The sequence below is a fragment of the Maniola hyperantus genome, chromosome 13 (assembly GCF_902806685.2).
Source record: "Maniola hyperantus chromosome 13, iAphHyp1.2, whole genome shotgun sequence".
Taxonomy (NCBI): Eukaryota; Metazoa; Arthropoda; class Insecta; order Lepidoptera; family Nymphalidae; genus Maniola; species Maniola hyperantus.
This window is the reverse complement of record NC_048548.1, coordinates 12,702,176-12,724,949: the sequence shown is the minus strand read 5'-3', so window position 1 is coordinate 12,724,949 and position 22,774 is coordinate 12,702,176. Positions and strand designations below refer to the sequence as shown.

The window sequence follows — 22,774 nt, the reverse complement described above, 5'->3', positions numbered from 1 at the left end:
CTTTATTTTTTGTCTTTCGCTCTCTTTTTCTCTTTGTATCGACCATGAGGAAGCGTCATCGAACTAATCGTTCTTGGATAGCTGGACCAAATCCGCATAGCAATCAAAGACTGTTACCTCCAGGATCGTGCCAACCCTATTCCCACCCCTCCAATCATTCCTTATCTCAAAGCCCTACAAATTAAAAGTCGGCAATCTCACCCATGTCACGCGTTAAACGAGGAAGACAACCAATTTGCCTCGTCACATGGGGGAAAAGTCACAGGGGGGAAAAATTGAAAACAAATTGATCCCGTAACTCAAGCGTATCAGGGCGGCTTAGGAGCCTGATTATATGTGCCGTCGATTCTAATGTAGCTTTTGGAATAATACATTGAAGGTGATTTTATGTATGTGTGTCACTTTTAAAGTGATCCTCTGTGATTAGTCAGTCAGTCAGTCACCTTCCTTTCCTTCTATAATATATTTAGAAGATAAACCCTCAATGATTAATTTAAATATTACCTGAAATAAAAGCTTAGTAAAATTTAAAATAGGTACCTCTCACAAAGTTTATATCCCAAAGGACAATTTGGAAACTCTCAAGAGACAAGGCACTGATGAGGCAATAAAAAGTGTCCCATTGTTGCTTGAATCTCGACATCGCCGCTTTCCAGTCACGCGCGATTCCTTGTCTTCCTTACAGACGTGCTTTGTGTTTTGAAACGTGCATTTATATCAAAAACTTTCAATGCTTCAAAACAAGTATTAAGTATTTTATTTTTTAAATAGAATAGTTTTAAAAATTAATGCAATGAAAAGTGTCGTAAAATTTAAAATAGGTACCTACTCTCACAAATTTTATATCCCAAAGGACATTTTGGAAACTCTCAAGAGACAAGGCACTGATGAGGCAATAAAAAGTATCCCATTGTTGCTTGAATCTCGACATCGCCGCTTTCCAGTCACGCGAAATTCCTTGTCCTCCTTACAGACGTGCTTTGTGTTTTGAAACGTGCATTTATATCAAAAACTTTTGACGCTTATTGCTTCATATAACAACTATTAAGTATTATTTTTTAAATGGAAATAGTTCTTCTAAAAAATAATGCAATGAAAAGTGTCGTAAAATTTAAAATAGGTACTCTCACAAAGTTTATATCCCAAAGGACAATTTGAAATTCTCAAGAGCCAAGGCACTGATGAGGCAATAAACATCATGCTGACTAATATTCCCATTTCCCCTCCAATTAAGCGTAAAGCTTGTGCTAGGAGTAGGTATGACAATAGTGCAACGGGTGGGGTTTGAACCGACAGTCCGCTTCTTTAACCGTTGCGCTATCGAGGCTTTATTCCACTACAGAACACAAATGAAAGAAAAAATATAAATAAATCCTATAATTTTGTAAAAATTTACGATATACCAATTGCAAATAAAACATCTGACTGACGCTAGAGGTCAACGAAAGTCCACTCGGAGTCAATGCCGCGTCGTAGGCGGGGCATTGACTCAAGTTTTGCACGCTATACATTGCGGGTTTGAAAAATACTAAATCACTAAAACTACAAAATGAGGCAAATGGTTATTGGTATTGGATTGTGTTTAGGTAGTACCTATAACAATAACGCTAAGTTTTTGCTAGCGTTCTGGTTACATCCTACATCTGGATCCATAGTTAAATCTCAGCCTAAGAGTTCCGTGGTTAAATCCCATGCATAGGTACTTCATAACACGAATACGTACTTACACAAAACTTTTCACCCAATAACCGCCTTTGTGGGAGAATACTCTGTAATTTCTTTTGTCCTTTGAGCGCGGCTGAAACGCGGTCGCTTAGCATGCGCCGTGTGTATTTTTTTACTCACAAATTTGCCTGTGAAGTCACGGCGTACCGTTCCTTTTATTTCTTTCTTACAAATCCGTGACTAAAATAACAATTTTATTATCTTTGCATTTGTCACTTTCGTTATACCTTACTAGCTGACCCGCCCCGGCTTCGCTTGGGTGGAATTTAGAAAATCGAGGTGGGGGTTGAATTTCCAAAAATCCTGGAACACGTATTTCTTCATTTTTTCATGCAATATTCGGCTGAAGGCCATCACTTTACAATAAAATTATTACGTTTAAATTTGAAGTAATTACGTTCAGTAATTCAGAAGTTATAAGGTTCTGACAGACGGACAGACGGACAAGTGCAACTTCACTCAAGTAGACTCAGAGACCTTGCTTCGCTCGGTCAAATAATTGAGTTAGGTTTTTTTAGGGTTCCGTACCTCAAAATGAAAAACGGACCCCTTAAAATAGGATCACTTTGTTGTCTGTCTGTCTGTCTGCCCGTCTGTGTGTCAAGAAACCTACAGGGTACTTCCCGTTGACCTAGAATTATGAAATTTGGCAGGTAGGTAGGTCTTATAGCAGGCATTAGGGGAAAAATCTGAAAACCGTGAATTTGTGGTTACATCACACAAAAAAAATTAAATTGTGGTCATGAACTAATAACTAGTATTTTCAATTTTCTAAGTAAGATAACTATATCAAGTGGGGTATCATATGAAAGGTCTTCACCTGTGCATTCTAAAACAGATTTTTATTTATTTTTATGTATCATAGTTTTTGAATTATCCTGGAAAATGTCGAAAAAATACGACCGTAGTACGGAACCCTCATTACGCGAGCCTGACTCGCACTTGGCCGGTCTTTAAATCAGTGGGAGCTCTTTGATTTTTCAGAATAAAACGTAGCTATGTTACTCTTCAGTGTTTAAATATGCAAAAAATCACTTCATCCGTTACTCCGTTGCGGCGTGACTGATGAACAAACCAACAGACACTTTTACATTTAATGGGCAGTGAATGGAGACAGATTTTAATTTTCCCATAAAACAGTTCCACGATGCATTGCGTTGCGGCGCGCGTGTTAATCAGGTCACTTTATAAAACATCCGCAAACTATTAATTTGACAAAGCCGCAGTACATTATCGAGCGCTGCATTTCGCGTCATTTAGTGTTGGTTTTTGGATTGGTCGTAATTTTGTTTTGCACTTGCTATAAATAAATGCTTGGCGAACCGAAAGCTCGCTGAGCCATAGAAGCCGTCAACTGACGGAGTGAGAGCAACTTTGGGTTTTAGAAGCTGTTTCTGATCACTACTAATGGGGAAGATGGCTTGACCAAGCCAAGGGTCACTCAGGCTGTAGAGTTTTGATGCTGTTGATGACGATCAATATACATAAAGAAGCTCTGAACTCATTGACTGACTCAACACCTTGTCCTTGGATCTAGAAAGCAGCAATTGTGCACCTAATCAGTAGGCACCCTTATTATAAATGCGAAAGTGTGTTTGTTTGTTGGTTTGTCCTTCAAACACGTCGCAACGGTGCAACGGATTGGCGTGATTTTTTGCATGGGTATAGATAAAGACCTGGAGAGTAACATAGGCATAGTTTTCATCCCGGAAAATCAAAGAAATCCTACGGGCTTTTTAAAAAAACCTAATTCCACGCGGACGAAGTCGCGGGCATCAGCTAGTTATTTATAATGTAGACAAGGAATAAAGCTGAATTTTTCTGAAATTCCCACGGGATAGGGAATAAAGTGGATTTATATAAAGCAGAAGTTAGAGCTGTAAGAATACCTTAAAGTTTTACAAGTTACAACTAGAGAGAATTTGTAATATTCACAAAAATAATGTTCACTTTTCAACTTAAATTTACGGCTTTCGCGTGACACAGTATGTTGCGGCGAGCGTGTTAATCAGGACACTTAATAAAACTCCCGCTAACTATTAATTTGACAAAGCCCCGGCAGGTTTTTGGGCTCGGCGCTGCGTTCAGGTTATTACTGATTCGGCTGGTAATATATTTGCTCGTTTTTAATTAAAAGTTTGCATGCGTGTAGTGTGTAATTGGTTTAAGGTATGGGGTAGTACATTAATTACGTCGCACGTTACAGGAGAGGTCCACAGATTGTGAATGGGTTTTAGGGTTCCGTACCCGAAGAGTACCAACGGGACCCTATTCCTGTCCGTCAGTAAGCTGTACTGTAATATCAAACCGTAATAGGTGAAGAGTTGAAAGTGATGCTTTAATGGTTAAGAAAAGAAAACATCAAAAAAAACCTGCATCTCTGAGAGTTATCTTTACCTAATATTTTTTTGTTCAGGTAAAACCGTACTTTTTTTTTGTTCAGGTACAAGTTAGCCCTAGACTGCAATCTCACCTGGTGATAAGTGATGATGCAGTCTAAGATAAAAGCGGGCTAACTTTGAAGGGGTATGACAGTTTTTATTAAGCGCTATACACCTTTGGTTTCTACACAGCATCGTAAACGAATCGCTTGGCGTCACGGCTTTGCCGGTTGGGTGATAACTAGCCACGACCGAAGCCTCCCACCAGACAGCATGGTCAGTATAGTAACCTATGGCCTACATCCTTCGCATTCTGAGAGAAAATCTATGATCAGTAGTGCGAGAAATGCTTTGAGACGATGATGATGAATACCCTATCACAAAGATCAATATACCCTTTACTTATGTAGGTAGATATAGTAAAATACCAGTGCTAGTAACATCGTTTAAAACTTAATATACCGGTATAAAGTATACCTACGTAATATTTATTAACAGCAAGCAAACTAGCAGGATATGACCACTAATAAAGTTGTATTGCAGTTAGGAAAAGCTATTAAAACTTCATCGAAATTTGCGCGGCGCAGCTCAGCCGTGCACTCATTGGAAATTAAATTACAGCGAAGTAGGGTCCAAACTCAATACAGGGAGGAAACCACAGAATTCATACTAATCTAAATATATAAAAGGAAAAGGTGACTGACTGACTGGTCTATCAACACACAGCTCAAACTACTGGACGGATCGGGTTGAAATTTGGCATGCAGATAGCTAGTATGATGCAGATAGTTGTATTATAAATTAGTTTGCAACCCGAGGAAGAACTTGTTGTCTCAGAAAATCAAAGAGTTCACACGGGATTTTTGAAAAACTAAATCCACAGCTAGGAATTAACTGGCATCATGTATTTTGATTTTTGCATCCCGGGGATGGGGAAATTTTTATCCTGGATAAGCTACTCTTACACCAAATCAAAATAATTTAGTTTTTTTGATCAGGATACTTTATATTCCACGAAAATAAAGAAGTCCTGCGGAATTTTTAAAATTATGGTAATTAGCGCTGAAGCCAAACGAAAAATTTCACAGCTTTTCAAGCCCCGCTGTAATCTTTTGGAAGGCGCCCAATAAAAACAGGCGTATCCAATAAAATTTCACTTAAACACGAATTTTTAAATTTTCACGTTACATTTCCGTTGAACACCGAAAGGGCGTAACACGAATAGTACAATTTTTGAAACTATACTCTATTTTTGTGCATTAAAGTTTCTTTTATGGACTTGTATGTGGGTTTTATTTCTTCTTGGGTGCAAATGTAAGGGATTGGAAGTCACTGTCAACGAGTAATGGCTGTTCGTGAGGGGAATGCTATTTGAATTTTGTCGATACTTTGCAGTTGCAGTGTGTAAAGCTTTATTTTATAGAGTAGCCAGCGCAGTGGTTAGGACTAGAAATCTGAAAATAGAATGGTGTATTTTTAGTAGGGCAGGCTATGGGAGCTATGCTTGGAGTTTCTCTATGTGATCAAATCAGAAACGAGGGAATCCAGAGTAACGGTAAAGTTATATTGTGTTATTGGTACAGTCGTCGTCTCATACCTAAGAATAAACTTTTCGTGGTCCGGTCCCACATCATCGCACTGTTGCTAGAGCTATGGCACCTATACCACGTTCGTTGACATCGTTCAACGCGTTTTTGGTTGGACAATAATGCTCAATGGGATCCATTCAATGACGGGTGGATAACTTTGATTCGGGAGTTACTGAAGTACGCGGAGACGCAACCCGTTGAGTTATGTCAGTTACTCTGGTTCTCCCACAGATTCGACGATTGTAGGTATCTAACATAAGTATACCTAGGTACTTTACCGTATGGGACCAGTCTACAAATGGACGATGGACGCATAGACTGATTAAAAATATAAATAGCTGGGTATCCAGGAAACACGGAATACTGACGTTTCGAATGACAGAGTGTTTCACAGGACATGGGGTGTTTATGCAGTATACAGAGCGCATAAAAAAAGAGACAGCAGTAAGTGTATGTACTGCATAGAACCGATAGACGATGCAGAACATACACTGTTCCCGTTGTCCTCAGTTTCAGGAAGAAAGAAGGAATGTCGTAGCCGAGCTGGGAGGAGAGTTTGGAGTGGAGAGCCTCATAGGCACAATGCTGGAAGAGAAAAAGAAGTGGCAGATAGTTCAGAAATACATGGAAGGTATAATGGAAAGTAAGGAGAAAGACGAAAGAGGAGGAAGTTGAGTTAGTCCGCGGCAGTAATGGTAGGCCAACAAGGCGGGAACATTACTGCTTAGAGAAAGGAGGGGTTTTTAGTCGGTAGGAGTCCGGTACTATGTCCATGAGGATTTTCCCCTCCTAAAAACGGTACTTTACCGTATGTCGTTGTAAATTATAATGTAGGCTTTTTTACCCTATAAAAATATGAAAAAAATCTTCAGTAGGTACAACGGAATGTTAATGGTCTCTAACCACGCTGAAAATTTAAAGAACGACCTTTGACAAATCACGTCCTCGTAAAACAAAGCTTTACCGAGCGATAATTACAAGCCGCCGCCAAAATGGGCAGAGCATGACTTTTAAAACGGCTGAATGCACCCCAAAACGCTCACACGACCGAAAAAAAACCAAAACCGGTCAAGTGCGAGCGGACTCGCAAACGAAGGGTTCCGTAGGTACTGTCGAACAAGATATACCACTATGTACTTACTTTCAATTTTTTTAATTTGCAAGGCAGTCATGTTGAACTTTTTTGTAAAAAGAATATTAGCCATGTTAAATGACTAATATTTCCCTTTCTTCTCCAACTAAGCGTCAAGATTGTGCTACGAGTAGGTACGACAATAGTGCAACGGGCGATGTTTGAACTGTCAACCTTTCGGATTTCAGTCCACTCCTACACCGGTTGAGCTATTGAGGATTTATTTGTCATCTTGTTATTAAAACCAAGTTGGGGGGGATGCGTAAACGTATTTCCCAGCGATAAAGGGTTTTCATAGCTGTGCCAACGATGAAATCTTCAATACTGAAACGAAATTCCAAATTCATCTTAACTCTAAAGTTTCGATAGTAGGTAGACTGTACCTATTAAACTAATTATTGTACCTTATAAAGTTTCCCCTGATAGAGACCTCCTGCCTCAGGCCTTAGGTACCTATACCTATGAAGTAATTATTGTACCTTATAAAGTTTCCCTTGATAGAGGTAAGGCTTCTTTATTTAACTAAAGAACCCTTTTAAACGCAACCCAACATGTGCCTGACTTTCATTTATTATCCAGTCACATTAACGTAAGAAGTCCTTTGTGAGGAGAAAAATATGATCATGACACAAACCAGCCCTCCTATTGTCCTTTTTCGATTTTTTTCACGGCAAAACCCCCAAAACCGCCTCTCACAGACGGTCGACTTTTGTCGGTCTGAAAAAATCTTACAGCTATAGATGTATCCACTACCCGTCTCCGCTTTGGTAGACAAAAGGCCTATTTAATTAAACGATATAGAAAATTTAGATGGTGCGTGCCCGGGATCGAAGTCATCGAACCCTCATCCTCCCGTTACCAGGCTCATGATTCACGGAATTGAAATACACGTCATGTGTCATATTTGGCATCTAAAATAGACAGCGTAAAATCAGACGCTGCTGGTCACCGTTGTCACATAAAAATCGGTTTAAGACAAAAATCAGTCATCTGCATTTAGCCTTAGGTTCGCATTTTTGCCGCCTAAACCCAGGGAAATTAAAAAAAATTCGCCATCATGTCGGCATTGTCACGGATATTTTTATGGTTTTGTAGGAATGTGGGCCTTTTGTGATTGCTATGAAATAGTTTTCTTTTAGATTGCGCTATAGAATTGGACGCGGCATTTTTATGAGATTTTATTGTACTGTTTTATTTTGCTGAGTGTTTTTATTCAAGTAAAGAAAATATTATTGATCAAAAATGATTTCAAGACAAAGAAGAGAAAAATGCGGTTCTGAAAACAAAGTTTATGAGCTGTAATAGATCTATTAAATCTAAGTAAGTGAAAATATTATGAAACAAAAAACAATTTTTAGTATTAAAACTAAGCAAAAGAGTTTACTTTTGAGTTTTCTTGGTAATATTCTATTATTTTCTTGGTAATAATTTCATCTTTAAAAAATAGAGGAGCCATTTATGTATCAATAGGTTTAATTAAACCTTGGATATAAAAATAAAACCAGAAAATTGTAATTATGCTAGTAGAACCGCTCATTTCTCCAAAAGTTTTTTCTCCACTGGGTCACTCTTGTATAATTACTTGCCCAGATATATAATTGAGACGAGAGAACTTGCTTTATTTAAGACAAAATTGATAAAACTACTTTTCGAAAAGACATATTACTCGATTGATGATTACCTTTTAGAATTTTTTTAATTTTATTTTAATTTTTGATATATTTTGTAATACTATTTTTATTTTATTTCTTTGTGACTAGGTATTTGATGTGACTAATTTTATCAAAACTATATACACGTTGTTAGGAATATCTGAATTAAAATAAAACTCAAGAAAATGATTTAATATTTTATTCTACTTCTTCTCATTCTTCAACAGCTGATATACGAATGAGAAGTCCTTCTGTCCGTAGCCGCGGGACTGCACGATGCGGTAAAGCTGCGTTGCCACAGCTCCTAGAGGGATGGGTGAGCGGATCCCAAGTGCCATACAGCTTGCTAGTTCCAAATCCTGAAAATATTTCACATTAGGTTAGGTATTATTGTATTTCATCATCATCATCATCAACCGATTGAGGTCCACTGCTGGACATAGGACTCTTGTTGGGACTTCCACACGCCAGGGTCTTACGCCGCCTGAATCCAGCGGCTCTCTGCGACTCGTCTGATGTCGTCCGTGATGATGACAAGTTGAGATGGCAATCGGGGAGGGAATGCCTCGCTCACCCGCACAGCCCCCGCGCTAGCCCGGTGCGGCGAGTGCGGGTGACGTGCAGGTGTGCGGGGCGTTCCCTCCCCGATTGCCATCTCGACCTGTCGCGTACTTATAGTGAGCTGGTGATGACTCGATGATGATGATGATTGTAACCTACCTATCTACTGAAAATAACATCACCATTCTCAGTTTTCAGGGTCGCACGCACGCATATATCCTACTAGCTGACCCGCCCCGGCTTCGCTCGGGGGGAGTTTAGAAAATCAGCGTGGGAGTAGAATTTTCAAAAATCCTGAAATAGGTTCCTACGTATTTTTTTCTTTTGTAACCGAAACGCCAAATATCAATTTTCATGGAAATAACTTGAGAAATGACGGACTTTTATACAAACTTCCCCTATTTAACCCCCTTAGCAGTAGAATTTTCAAAAATCATTAAATACGTATTTTTATTTTTAACTGAAAGCCTGAATACCAATTTTCATCGATGTAACTTTAAAAATGATAGACTTTCATACAATTTTCCATCCCCCATTTCCCCCCTGAGGGCTGGAATTTCAAACAATCCTTTCATAGTGGACACCTACTCTTTACAAAGAACACACCCTCCAAATTTCATGTCTCTAGGACCAGCAGTTTAGGCTGTGCGTTGACATATAAGTCAGTCAGTCAGTCCAGACAGTCAGGAGTTTGAATTTTTTATACAGAGAGAGAAAAGCTAAGAAAAAAGGAGTTAAAATCATACCTTAACCATAAGTTCGTTCTTGAAACCATTTTCGTAGTCTCTGCTAGAAGGCGCAGTGGGTACCAGTCCAGGGACGGGGCAGTATACCTCTGTGGACCAGGACCGCGCTGAAGAGTTGTTCAGTACATCTAGGAGAACTTTAGGGTCTAGACCCATTCTGAAACAATGAAGACAAACCGGTTAAGTGCGATATGGACTCCCAAGGGGAAGGTTCCGTACCATCGTACAAAATGTATCACTTTTATGTGCAATGCAACATTGCAAGCTAATAACGGACAGCGCCATCTACATGTGATTTAAGTAAACTAATTATTCTTGGCCTGGGTCAAAGACCCTGCTGCTGCTGCACATTTTTTTGATGTATCAAGATATCATGTAACCACAAATTAATGGTTTTCGGATTTCTTTCACTTGTACTACTTGACCTACCTACCTGCCAACTCTCATGATTCTAGGTTAACGAGAAATATCCTACAGGTTTTGATTCCCATTTCTTGACAGACACGATAGACAGATATACCACGAAGTGATTAACGAAGTGATACGGAAACTACGGAACAGTAAAAATTATAGCATTTTATGGATTCATTCAGCGGGCGATGGAGAGAGCAATGCTTGGAGATCTTCTACGTGATCAAATCAGAAATGAGGAGATCCGTGGGAGAACTAGAGTAACCGACATAGCTCAACGGGTTGCGGTGAAGCTGAAGTGTGAGAGAGAAAATCGCCGATAGTTAGTCGTTTTCTCGCCGGCGCGGACCACTGCTTAAGCCTTTCACATAGAAGTAAAAGTGCGATAGCATAATACATAGAAATTGGAAAACCGGCGTGACTTTTAGTACAATTTAATCCTAGTGCAAGTTTCCAATAATGAGTTCGTGACAGCCCTTACAAAGTCCTCTTGTTATGGCTCTACGTGACTGTATTTCCTGTCTCATCTCAGCCTCTGATGGAGGAATTAAAAATAATGAGAAGCTATGAAGGAGACGATGCGAATTTAGACGACATTCTGGTGCCGTGGAGACCAAAAAAATGTCTATGTAACGAAAAGTTTTAGGTTCTGTTTCTGTTGAAAAGTTTGAGTAGTTTATAAGATCAGAAAAATAGCTTTTCCGGCGCTGTGATGACAAAAAAATCTCAATGTAACAAAAAGTTCTAGGTTCTGTTTCTGTTGAAAAGTTTGGGGACTATTAGCTAATTCTTCAAGATGAGGAAAGTAGCATATTATGTAGGGCACATACTCAGGCATGAGAAGTTTTTTAGGATTTCGTACCTCAAAAGGAAAAAAAAGGTACCCTTATAGGTCTGTCAAGAAAACCTATAGGGTACTTTCCGTTGACCTAGAATCATGAATTTGTTAGGTAGGTAGGTCTTATAGCAAAAGTAAAGGAATAAATCTGAAAACCGCAGATGTTTGGTTACATCACACAAAAAAACAAAATGTGTTAATGAACCAATAATTAGTATTTTCAATTTTAAAATTAAGATAATAATATCAAGTGGGGTATCATATGAAAGGGTTTTACCTGTATATTCTAAAACAGATTAAGTATTATTATTTATTTTTATGCATAACAGTTATTGATTTATTTTGCAAAATGTCGAAAAAAAATACCTGAGTACGGAACCCTCGGTGCGCGAGTCTGACTCGCATTTGACCGGTTTTTTAGATGGTAAGATAGGATTTTGTATATGTTTTTTTCTAGCCATAAGACTTTAAGCTAATTAAGAGAAGTTATGCATTTTAACCGACTCCAAAAAAAGGAGGAGGTTCTCATTTTGCCTATGTTTTTTTTAATTTGTTTTTTTTTTAGAATGCATACTACTTTATCTACATTATGCACACCTATACCAAACTTCCTTTGCTTAATAATATTTTCTCTTATAACTGAACTAGCTTATGCTCGCGACTTCGTCCGCGTGAACTACACAAATTTCAAACCCCATTAGGGGTTGAATTTTCTAAAATCCTTTCTTAGCGGATGTCATAATAGCTATCTGCATGCCAAATTTCAGCCCGGTCCGTCCAGTAGTTTGAGCTGTGCGTTGATAGATCAGTCGGTCAGTCAGTCACCTTTTCCTTTTATTTATTTAAGATTCATACCAAATTTCCGTTCTATCCACAAACCTGAAAACTGTGTTGTAAACCTTTTATGTCACGAGTGCTTACTTGGGTATTTCAATAGAAAAATCATCTCGCACATTGTGTCTTACAAATCTTTTAATCAAAAAGGAAAAGGTCCAGTTACTTCATACATTCCAGTCCAGACATAGAAATGGGAGCATCCAATCATATTTATATGTAAATGAGAGGGAAGGGTTTTTATTACGCCTGGGTGGCCGTCCTTTCAGATTGTTCTAAATTTACTGTGAGTGCGGCTCAAAGATAATTTTCCCAGTGTTTTATTGGAGGTAAGCTCCTGAATGGTCGCCGCTGTGACCGTATACATGGGTCTCTTGTAGGCACTTTCACACGCCACGGTCTTGCACCTAGCGTTGCCAGGCGTCCGGATAAAGCCAGACACAGTCAGCCTTTTTGATTGCATGTCCGGCCAAATTAGACGGTATCTGGCCTGTCCGGCTTTTGTTAGACTTTTTCAATTTGATGATTTTGCAATAATAGTAAGTAACGTAAAGAATGATGATTATTAAAATAGAACTGGTTCAGTCATCGGAGTTTTGTTTAATTTTGTTTTCCATTTCAAATTGCAATAGTATTCATGAATGAGATTTATTATTGAAAAACCGGCCAAGTGCGAGTCAGGCTCGAACAATGAGGGTTCCGTACTACAGTCGTATTTTTTCGACATTTTGCACGATAATTCAAAAACTATGATGCATAAAAGTAAATAAAAATCTGTTTTATAATGTACAAGTGAAGACCTTTCATATGATACCCCACTTGATATAGTTATCTTACTTCGAAAATTGAAAATACTAATTTTATTATTAGTTTATGACCACAATTAAATTTTTTTTGTGTAATGTAACCACAAATTCGCGGTTTTCAGATTTTTCCCCTAATGCCAGCTATAAGACCTACCTACCTGCCAAATTTCATGATTCTAGGTCAACAGGAAGTACCCTGTAGGTTTCTTGACAGACAGACAGACAGACAACAAAGTGATCCTATAAGGGTTCCGTTTTTCCTTTTGAGGTACGGAACCCTAAAAATTAAGGTTGTCCGGCCTTTTTACCCAGATGTCCGGATAAACTGGCCGGTCAGTTCGGCTTTTAAGTTTTAAGACCTGGAAACCCTACTTGCACTGCACCGCCTGAATTGACAACCTCCCTGGCGCAGTGGTGAGCGCTGTGGTCTTATTAGTGGGAGGTCCCGGTTTCGATCCCTGGCAGGGGGAATTTGGGATTTTATAATTTCTAAATTTTCTCTGGTCTGGTCTGGTGGGAAGCTTCGGCCGTAGCTAGTTACCACCCTACCGGCAAACCATGCCGCCAAGCGATATAGCGTTCCGGTACGATGCCGTGTAGAAACCAAAGGGTTAAGTAAAAGGGTTCAATGTCTGCTATAATACCTACCTACCTGCCAAACTTCATAGTTCTAAGACAACGGGAAGTACCCTGTAGGTTTCTTGAAAAACAGACAGAGGGACAGACAGACATACAGACAGAAAGATGGACAGACAACAAAGTGATCCTATAAGCGATCCTCAATAGCTCAACCGGTAAAGGAGTGGACTGAAAACCGAAAGGTCGACGGTTCAAACCCCGCCCGTTGCACTATTGTCGTACCTACTCCTAGCACAAGCCTGACGCTTAGTTGGAGAGGAAAGGGGAATATTAGTCATTCAACATGGCTAATATTCTTTATAAAAAAAGGGTTCCATTTTTCTTTGAAGGTACGGTAGTGAAAATTAACTTACTTAATACCCATATTCATACACTCAGCAGTCGCCATGCCAGTTATGCCCATGAGCATGTTATTGCTCAACTTGGCGACTTGGCCGGCGCCGCTGGCCCCGCAGTGGAACTGCTTGGCGCCCATTGCTTCAAGCATAGGCACTGATCTGTCGAAGTCCTCCTTACGGCCTCCGACCATAAATGCTAGGGTGGCATTTTGGGCTCCCATAACACCTGGAAAAAATTGGCATTTTGCTATCGCATTTGTAGTTGCCGCCTTTTTTTTAAAGAATATTAGCCATGTTAAATGACTAAAATTCCCCTTTCCTCTCGAACTAAGCGTTAAGCTTGTGCTAGGAGTAGGTGCGACAATAGTGCAACGGGCGGGGTTTGAACCGTTGACCTTTCGGTTTTAAGTACACTCCTTAACCCGTTGAGCTATTGAGGCTCTTTTGAAACGGAAGTCACGTGATCTGTGGCGGGGAAGCCATCTTGTGTCGATTGTATAAATGCGGTTGGTTGATAGTATTTAAGCAGCCTCCTTCGAACTCGAGATTTAACGACTAGTTAATGCTTTTTGTGTTTAGGTCGCCCTTTTGATTGAGTGATTGCAATACCAATTATTGTGCCCTAATCAAGTTAATATTGCAGTTAGGTTATTATAAAAGGTAAACCTCTCAAAAAGCCTCTGCGCGTTGTGATTAATATTTAATTTCACTTCTGGTACGTTTATAATTTTATTATTCACGCCATTAACTTTTTACACTATTATTGTTCAATCAGGAGTTTATTACTTAGAATCTTTAAAAATCCCGTGGGAGCTCTTTGGTTCTTCGGAATAAAAAGTTGCCTCTGAAATATACTTACCACCCTTACTAATATCATACAAAAACGAAAATTTCTCTCATATTATTGAAATAAGGTCTTCAATATTTCCTCGGAGCCTAGCTAGGTACCTTATCTTATCAAAAATATTCTTGATAACATTTAATGTTTGCGGGGGATTCAAATGTGATAAAAAGAATCACTTTATTGACTCAATGTTCATGACATCATTATATTTATATACCTATAGTCTATACGTAACATTTTACGGTTAGAAGCCAAAATAGTAGAAAACACACCATAAAGTTTTTGAAAAGATAAAGGTAATAATTTGATGTCTAACAAACAGCCTCCAAAATAAGTATCTACACTCGTAACTAGATACTTGATGTAAAAATTAAAATAATTTTGTATTAAGTAGTAAGTTACTTACTCGTAACAAATGTAATATCGGCCTTTCAGAATTATAGACAGAGGTTAAATTATTATAGTGACATGGACTACTTTTTATCTCGAAAAATTAAAGATTTCCATTGGATTGTTTAACTAAATCTACACAGACGAAATCACGAGCACCATCTAGTTGAATATAATAATATGAAGAATTAGATAATCTTCTATGGACCTCTTAGATTTTCCGGGATAAAAAGTAGCCTATGTGTTAAGTCAGGGTATAAGCTATCTCCATTCCACATTTCAGCCAAATCCGTCCACTAGTTTTTGCGTGAAAGAATAACAAACATGTATGTACAACGTTAGTTTTAGTGGACGCAAAACCGGAAAGTAGTTTGTTCAGTATCAGTAACGGAATCGATTGCAATCATTTTTTCAACGGGTTATATTTTGACCAAAAAATACTTTAAAATTCTGAAAGTTTGAACACCTAGTTGAATGAGCGCGTGCACCATCTGATTCGAGCCGCGCGAGCGGGAGCGCGCACGATCGACGCCTGCCGTCCCGTTCGCTCGCAGCCGCTCGCTTGGGGTGACCATGTTTTTCGAGGACAACGACTCAACACAACAAGCTATTGTATTGTATTGTATGAAAATCTAAATATATAAAAGGAAAAGGTGACTGACTGACTGACTGACTGAATGACTGACTGACTGACTGATCTATCAACGCACAGCTTAAACTACTGGACCGATCGGGCTGAAATTTGGCATGCAGATAGCTATTATGACGTAGGCATCCCCTAAGAAAGGATTTTTGAAACTTTAACTCCTAAGGGGGTGAAATAGGGTTTTGAAATTTTGTAGTCCACGCGGACAAAGTCGCGAGCATAAGCTAGTTTGTAAATATATTCTTTATGTAAAACTATTTAACACGTGTTTCGTTTTCAGGGTTCCGTACCTCAAAAGGAAAAACGGAACCCTTATAGGATCACTTTGTTGTCTGCCTGTCTGTCTGTCTGTCTGTCTGTCAAGAAACCTACAGGGTACTTCCCGTTGACCTAGAATCATGAAGTTTGGCAGGTAGGTAGATCTTATAGCTGACATTTGGGGAAAAATCTGAAAACCGTGAATTTAGGGTTAGATCACACAAAAAAATTAAATTATGGTCATGAACTAATAATTAGTATTTTCAACTTTCGAAGTGAGTGACTATATCAAGTGGGGTATCATATGAAAGGTCTTCGCCTGTACATTCTAAAACAGATTTATATTTATTTTTATGCATCATAGTTTTTGAATTATCGTGCAAAATGTCGAAAAAACACGACTGTAGTACGGAACCCTCATTGCGCGAGCCTGACTCGCACTTGGCCAGTTTTTACGTATATTAAAACTAACGTTGTACACAGTCACTCCCACACACATACAATCTTATGCCTTTATTAGTGTGAAGTATGATGTAAATACCTCCTGAAACTGGTGCATCGATAAAGTTGACCCCACTCTCGCTGGCCACGGGGAAAATCTGTTTGGGCACGTTGGGGTCCACTGTACTAGAGTCTATGAGGAGAGATCCTTTGGGGGCCTAGAAATTAAACGAAAAAAATTGTTATGGACGGTTATCAGCACGATTTAACGTGTTCATACTTTGGCAAATTTGTAATGCCGAGAGGTTAAGATGTCGGCCGTCTACTCGAAGGTCCGGAATTCAATCTCGGGCATGCACCTCGACCAACTTTTTCGGAGTCTTAAGTTGAACGAAAAACGAAAACACCGTGAGAAACCTGCATGCTTCACAGTTCTCAATAAATATTCTCAAAAGTGTGTGAAGTCTGCCAATCGTGCTTGGCCAGCGTGGTGGACTAGTGCCTAAATTCTGATAGGAGACGGAGACGTCCTGTTCTCAACAGTATGCTGGCGATGGGTTGTGATAATGATGAGTTGTTATCAAGGAAGTCGCTGCGCCTAGACTCCATTATACTCTGGTGTCTGCCTTTGTACGTTGCGCTTTACACTGTATAGTACGCAACAGGTCGAGATGGCAATCGAGGTATGAGGCGGGGGACCGCCACGCACATTCGCACGTCACCTGCGCTATCCCGCGCCGAATTAGCGCGGGGGCTCTGCGGGTGTGTGGGGCGTCCCCAGCCCGATTGCCATCTCGACCTGTCGCGTACTATAGGTAATTGGTTTTCAGCTTCACGTTCACAAGTGAGACTTCTTGCCTTCTTTGAAAATCATCAAATAACCGCTAAAGTCAAAACAAAACTCTTCGAAAGCGACAAACTTAAAGAAGCACTTAAAGATTTACTCGTAGTGGAAACTTAGGGTACATAATACATATGGTGAAATATTTCTCGACATCGCTTAAACAAATTGTTTTCCTTGTCTCCGACTTAAGGACTTGGATAAACGCAACGCGGGACTGTAAAGGCTCCTAGAAGTTATCATACAAGGAGTCACAGTTCACATTACGGAGAGCGCGCGCGCGCGAATGGGCCATACTATACGAATATTGCAATCGTTTGCTATCACCGTTATGCTGTGCAATATGACGTGCTTTACATAAAAGTTCCTCGTACCTATTGCAAAACCTCGTACCTATTAGCAAGCTGAAGTGGCAGCGGGCAGGTCATGCCTGTCGTAGAGGCGATGGCCGTTGGAGCCGGAAAGTCCTTGAGTGGAGACCGCGTTTAAGCAAGCGTAGTGTGGGACGCCCTCCAGCACCATGGACCGACGATATAAAGAGGCTGGCGGGAAGTGGCTGGATGAGGAAGGCTGAGGACCGGGTGTGGTGGCGCTCTTTAGGGAAGGCCTATGTCCAACAGTGGACGTCCACAGGCTGATGATGATGATGATGATTGCAAAACCATTTAAGTATTAGATATCATCATCAATCCATCGACGGCTTACTTCTGAGCATGGAGAACTCTCAGGAATGCAGATTTCCTTACGATGTTTTCCTTCACCGTTAAAGCAAGTGAAATCACTGAAGTGAAAGTGAAGCAGCTGAATGACGTACACACTTGTGTACGTCATTCAGTAGTCACTTGTGTACGTCGTCAGTCTATTGCGAAGTTGACTAATCTTTGTTGAAAATGAAATTGGTTGCAGGCCGAAATTCTGACTTTGTTTATCAGTCCAGAACCAACGTCTTTGCTTTTGTCGCGCATCGTTGCGATTTCGCTTTGTATGTGTCCAAGACTTAAATCCCGAGGAATGGAGTGCTCAAAATAGCCTTTCATCAGAGGCCTATAGAAATTCTGTTTTATTTCAACAGAGCGTGGCTTCGTATGAAGAAAATACGAGTAGAAATGCTATGCTGCTTTTAGTAAAAATAAATTTTATTTCTTATTGCGTTAAGAAAAATGAAGCCTACTCAGGCCTGTTTCATTTGCTAACATAGCCACGATTTATTTACATTCTGATTTTTGTGGATGGATTTTTTTGAGTTTCACACGTTTGCAAACCACTCGATTAGATGCCGTATGCTCTAATTATTTTGCACTAAGCATTGCTTTTCTATTCGCCGTGAAGAGCAAAGTCTTAATGCAAAAAAAATCTTATAAAATATTTCATGTTAGTACCTACCTATAATGTCTCTTCTATTACTGATTGCAAACGAACTTAACCATCCAGGCTGATTCTTTGCGCAAAAAATATCTTGCCTCTTCTGATGACAGTTAATTTAGTTTAATTCGCGATGAAATATTTCCAAAAAAAAAATATTGCGCTCTTGCGCTCTCTCTTATCTAGTGTTTAGACTTCGTGGCCAAGAAGTCTTCAACCATTATCAGCATCGTCATTGTCAATCGACAAACATCCACTGCTGGACTCTCTTGTAGGCACTTCCGTGGGCCTTCCACACGTGGGTGCCTGAATCCAGTAGCTCCCTGCGACTCGTTTGATGACTTCAAACAATAAAATTTAACGTAGTAACTACTTGCACGATAGTACTTAAGTAGGTAAGTAGGGTTTGTTTACTTACATGTTTGACAACTCCATCATCCCCCAGATAGGCGTCGAGAACTACCTTATTGCCGTTATTGCTGGGCAGGATGGACACCACGACGTAGACGCCATCCACCGCTGCAGCGATTGAGCTGGCACTGGATACGCCATCCCTTGCAGCCGCTGTCAGCGCTTCTTTCGACGGGTCGTAGCCGCTTGTTTACTTACATGTTTGACAACTCCATCATCCCCCAGGTAGGCGTCGAGGACGACCTTATTGCTGGGCAGGATAGACACCACGACGTCAACGCCATCCACCGCTGCAGCGATTGAGCTTGCACTGGATACACCATCCTTTGCAGCGGCTGTCAGCGCTTCTTTTGACGGGTCGTAGCCGCGGACATTGAAGCCCTAGAATTAAAGGAGAAACAAAGTGAGTAAACTAGGTACGTAGGTACTAAGTTTATAAACGTCAAGTCCGAGTCGGACTCGCATATGAAAGGTTCCGTAGGTTCCGTACCATCGTACAACATTATAACACTTTCTTTTATTTGCATGGCGGCCATTTTGGATTTTTTTATTATTTGCTGTTATAGCGGCGATAGAAATATACACTGAAAATTTCAATTCTCTGCCTATTAGGGTTCATGAAATAAAGCCCGTTGACAGAGAGACAGACGGACAGACGGACGAACGGACAGCGGACGCTTAGTAAATAATAGAGCCCCATTGGCTGCGGCTGACGCAGCACTCGTTTATTTATCAAGTCAGTTTAGTCAATGAACTGAGAGTTGAGACCAAGAAAGATGATTTCCGAGGCACAGGGTAAAATTAAGGGCCAATTAATTTAGAATTAAAAACCTTTTACCAAAATGATACCTAAAAACAATATAACGTATAAAAGTAATCGTTATTTTGTCATTATTACATTAAAATATGAGTGTTACCGTTTTCAGAACAGCCGATAAATCTCTTTTTGATACAATAATACAAATTTAATGTGTTTTTCATGGCATTTCAACCTTAAACGTTTACGTGAAAAGCACCCATCTGCATAATTTACCATAACCTTTGCATTAATTGAACGGATTTCAACTTAAATACGGCTAGCTTTAAATGGCTGAAAGAGCTTAGGGTTCAGTATATGCTGGGAAACTGATTGATTGATGACTTATTTATTTAGCCCGTTAGGCCGGTATCGACCAAAGCGGAGATGGGCATGGGAGTGTAAAAGTTATCATTAAAACAGCTTTTATTCTCTGGCACTACGTAAAGACCTCGATTAAAGATGGCGGCCTCAAAACTGCTGTCCTGTTTGGTAGTCATTTTAAAGATTTGAGTCTAATAAATCGCAACATGGATTGCACCTGAAGGAGTTGTATAATTGTACTTCAATAATCAAACCCCTATAGCTCAACGATTGGGATTTCATCTGAAATCCGAAGGTCGAAAGTTAAAATCTGAGTCTGCGGCCCACCGCCTAGGTGGAAGCTGGTTAAGTACTGCGAGGCGGCCAACGTGTAGAACAAACTGTTAATATTTAATGAACCAAAAGCTTAATTTGCAATAATCCGCTAAAACAGGTCGAATCTGTATGGTGCAACATGCAGCATGCGAAATGTACCGCCCGCCCTCCCACTGCTAAACATGCAGGAAGAAGCAGCCACCAGGCAAGCAATACGCACCACCACCACGCAGCACCACACAAATCCCAAACACACTCGACGCACGTTTCGCCCCGACACCGGAGAATCCTCAGGAGATGTAGACCTTACAATGCACAATTGCAAAGTCTTTGCACCATAAAGATTCGACCTGTTTTAGCGCATTATAGCAAATTAAGCTTTTGGTTCATTGTATATCATGGACTTAAGCAAAGTAACGCCTGCTTCTATACAAACTGTTAATATTTACAAGAAATTGGAAGGAAGGCGAAGATGTCAATCACAGAAACGTCCTTATTGAGAGCGGGTGCCGAGCGGCATGGAGAGTATGGCATCGAGCCCCCTGGGCCGCAGACTTACTTGGTTTCGACTTTCGGGGGTGTGGCGTACGGACCAAGTACTATTCTAGTTTAAATTTATGTTCCTTGGTTGCGGAACCCACCCGCAAAAGCAGCAAGTTGAAAGTAGGAGCAATAGATTCGATTGACGGAGGTTTTTTTTTTACATTTTTAATCCCGATTCGGTCTTTCTATTGCTTTATCTTTATTCATGTGATGCATTATCTATCTCGACTCATTTTCCACTAGCTGATGCCCGCTTCGTTCGCGTGAATTTAGGTTTTCAAAATCTCGGGGGAACTCTTTGAATTTCTGGGATAAAAAGTAACCTATGTCACTCTCCAGGTCTTTAACTATACCCATGCAAAAATTACGTCGATTCGTTGCTCCGTTGTGACGTGATTGAAGGACAAACCAACAAACAAACATACTTTCGCATTTATAATAAGGGTACTGAGGTATTGATTTAATCAAAGTTATTACAAATATGGCAGTGGACGTCTATCGGTTGATGATGATTATTACAAATATAGAAGGACGATTGATAAGTAGTACTATTTATATTACTACTTAGGTACCTAGGTCACCAATAGTCTCTGGCGCTACGACTTCGAGGTCGCGAGTGGCTGCACTTTCTCCAGGATGTGTCCAACGGATGTCGCGCTAGAGAGGCACCGGCGTAGGTACGTTCTTTAGAGTTCCCGGAGCCTCTCAATAACGCGCTGAGGGCCACCGAGGGGGTTTTAGTGGGTAGAAATCCCATTTCCCCCCCTCGAAAAAAAAAATATATATACCTAGGTCACCTTCTCCCGAGCGAAGTCAGCTAGTCTGATATAATATTCAAAAGATCTGAATAAAGGCTTATTTGCTGTTTTGTACATAAATAACATGATAACATTATGCAAGATCAATAACACTATCATAATCATGACCTTATCGCATCCACCCCTTATCTGTGTGTGGTTCCATTCCATTAAAACAATTAGGTATGTTCATTGCATCTATCTCTATACCTAACATGGTTTATTGTATTTCTTTGACACATACAAGTTAATAACATGTTTGCAGTTACAGTTAAATAAATTAGAATTAATTGCATTGACCTCATTAGTTTATTACTAGAAACCTGACTTCGTCTGCGTAGATTTAGACTATTGAAAATCCGGCTTTTGTAAATTTGAAAATCGAAATCGGAAGCTTAGGGTTCCCGATCCCGGACAGCTCTTAGGTAGGTACTTTTCTTGCAGGTAAACGGGATAGGAGCTACCTACGTGCATTTTGTGATTTTGAGCGATTGAATATAACTACTAAAGGACATCGTGAAGAAAGTCTGAGAGTTCTCCATAATGTTCTCAAAGGTGTGAGAAGTCTACCAATCCGCAATTTTCCCAGCGCAGCGTGGCGGACTATGGCCTAAACTCTTCTCATTCTGAAAGGAGAGTGCACAGTAGTGGGCTGGCGATGAGTTGATCATGATGATAGTAAATTAGTAAGTAGATATAGCAGTAGACATTTCATGGCTTGAAACGTATTTATTAATCTGTACCTACCTATTTAACGAAGATACAAAATGTGTCGACTTCCATCAATAAAATCAATATACCTACCTAACCTACTCCGCAAGTCACGTGTACTCAGCAGGTAGGTATTTTGAATGAATTACCATTTACGTTAACACAAAGAAAGTTACCTTTTTGACCAGGTTGGCAGCCATGAAACCTCCCATGTTCCCAAGGCCCAGGAAAGCTATGTTTTTGTCCGGTTTCGAACTATAACTCCTTGTGATGGTGAAACACCGGCTGACCGTCCGCGCCGCCATTTTGGATGCTAATATAAATACGTCTGACACCGGCGCCCGCGCACTACGACTGGCCTACTGTGTAGTGTGTGATAAACACCAATCCAATGTCGTTCAACGGGTATGCGTATTGCGTGTTATGTAGGTCACACACGATAC

General features: G+C 40.0%; 1 protein-coding gene across 1 annotated transcript; it reads right to left on the bottom strand.

The window, feature by feature from the left end:
* Positions 1–8,663: 8,663 nt before the first annotated feature.
* Positions 8,664–22,705, bottom strand: LOC117987556 (NAD-dependent L-serine dehydrogenase). Its single transcript, XM_034974580.2, has 6 exons — positions 22,508–22,705; positions 19,044–19,226; positions 16,332–16,449; positions 13,668–13,878; positions 9,787–9,943; positions 8,664–8,838 (listed from the first exon to the last, which is right to left on the bottom strand). Exons 1-6 carry the CDS (start codon positions 22,634–22,636, stop codon positions 8,683–8,685), a joined length of 954 nt encoding a protein of 317 aa, XP_034830471.1. The 5' UTR covers positions 22,637–22,705; the 3' UTR covers positions 8,664–8,682.
* Positions 22,706–22,774: the final 69 nt, after the last annotated feature.

What these genes read in the sequence shown, in the direction of transcription:
- LOC117987556 (XM_034974580.2), bottom strand. Translation starts at nt 22,636, where the DNA reads ATGGCGGCGCGGACGGTCAGCCGGTGTTTCACCATCACAAGGAGTTAT. An exon ending in CTGCCAACCTGGTCAAAAAG is followed by an intron (nt 19,227 to 22,507) that starts GTAACTTTCTTT and finishes CTTTAATTCTAG; the next exon opens with GGCTTCAATGTCCGCGGCTA. An exon ending in CGATGCACCAGTTTCAGGAG is followed by an intron (nt 13,879 to 16,331) that starts GTATTTACATCA and finishes AATTTTTTCCAG; the next exon opens with GTGTTATGGGAGCCCAAAAT.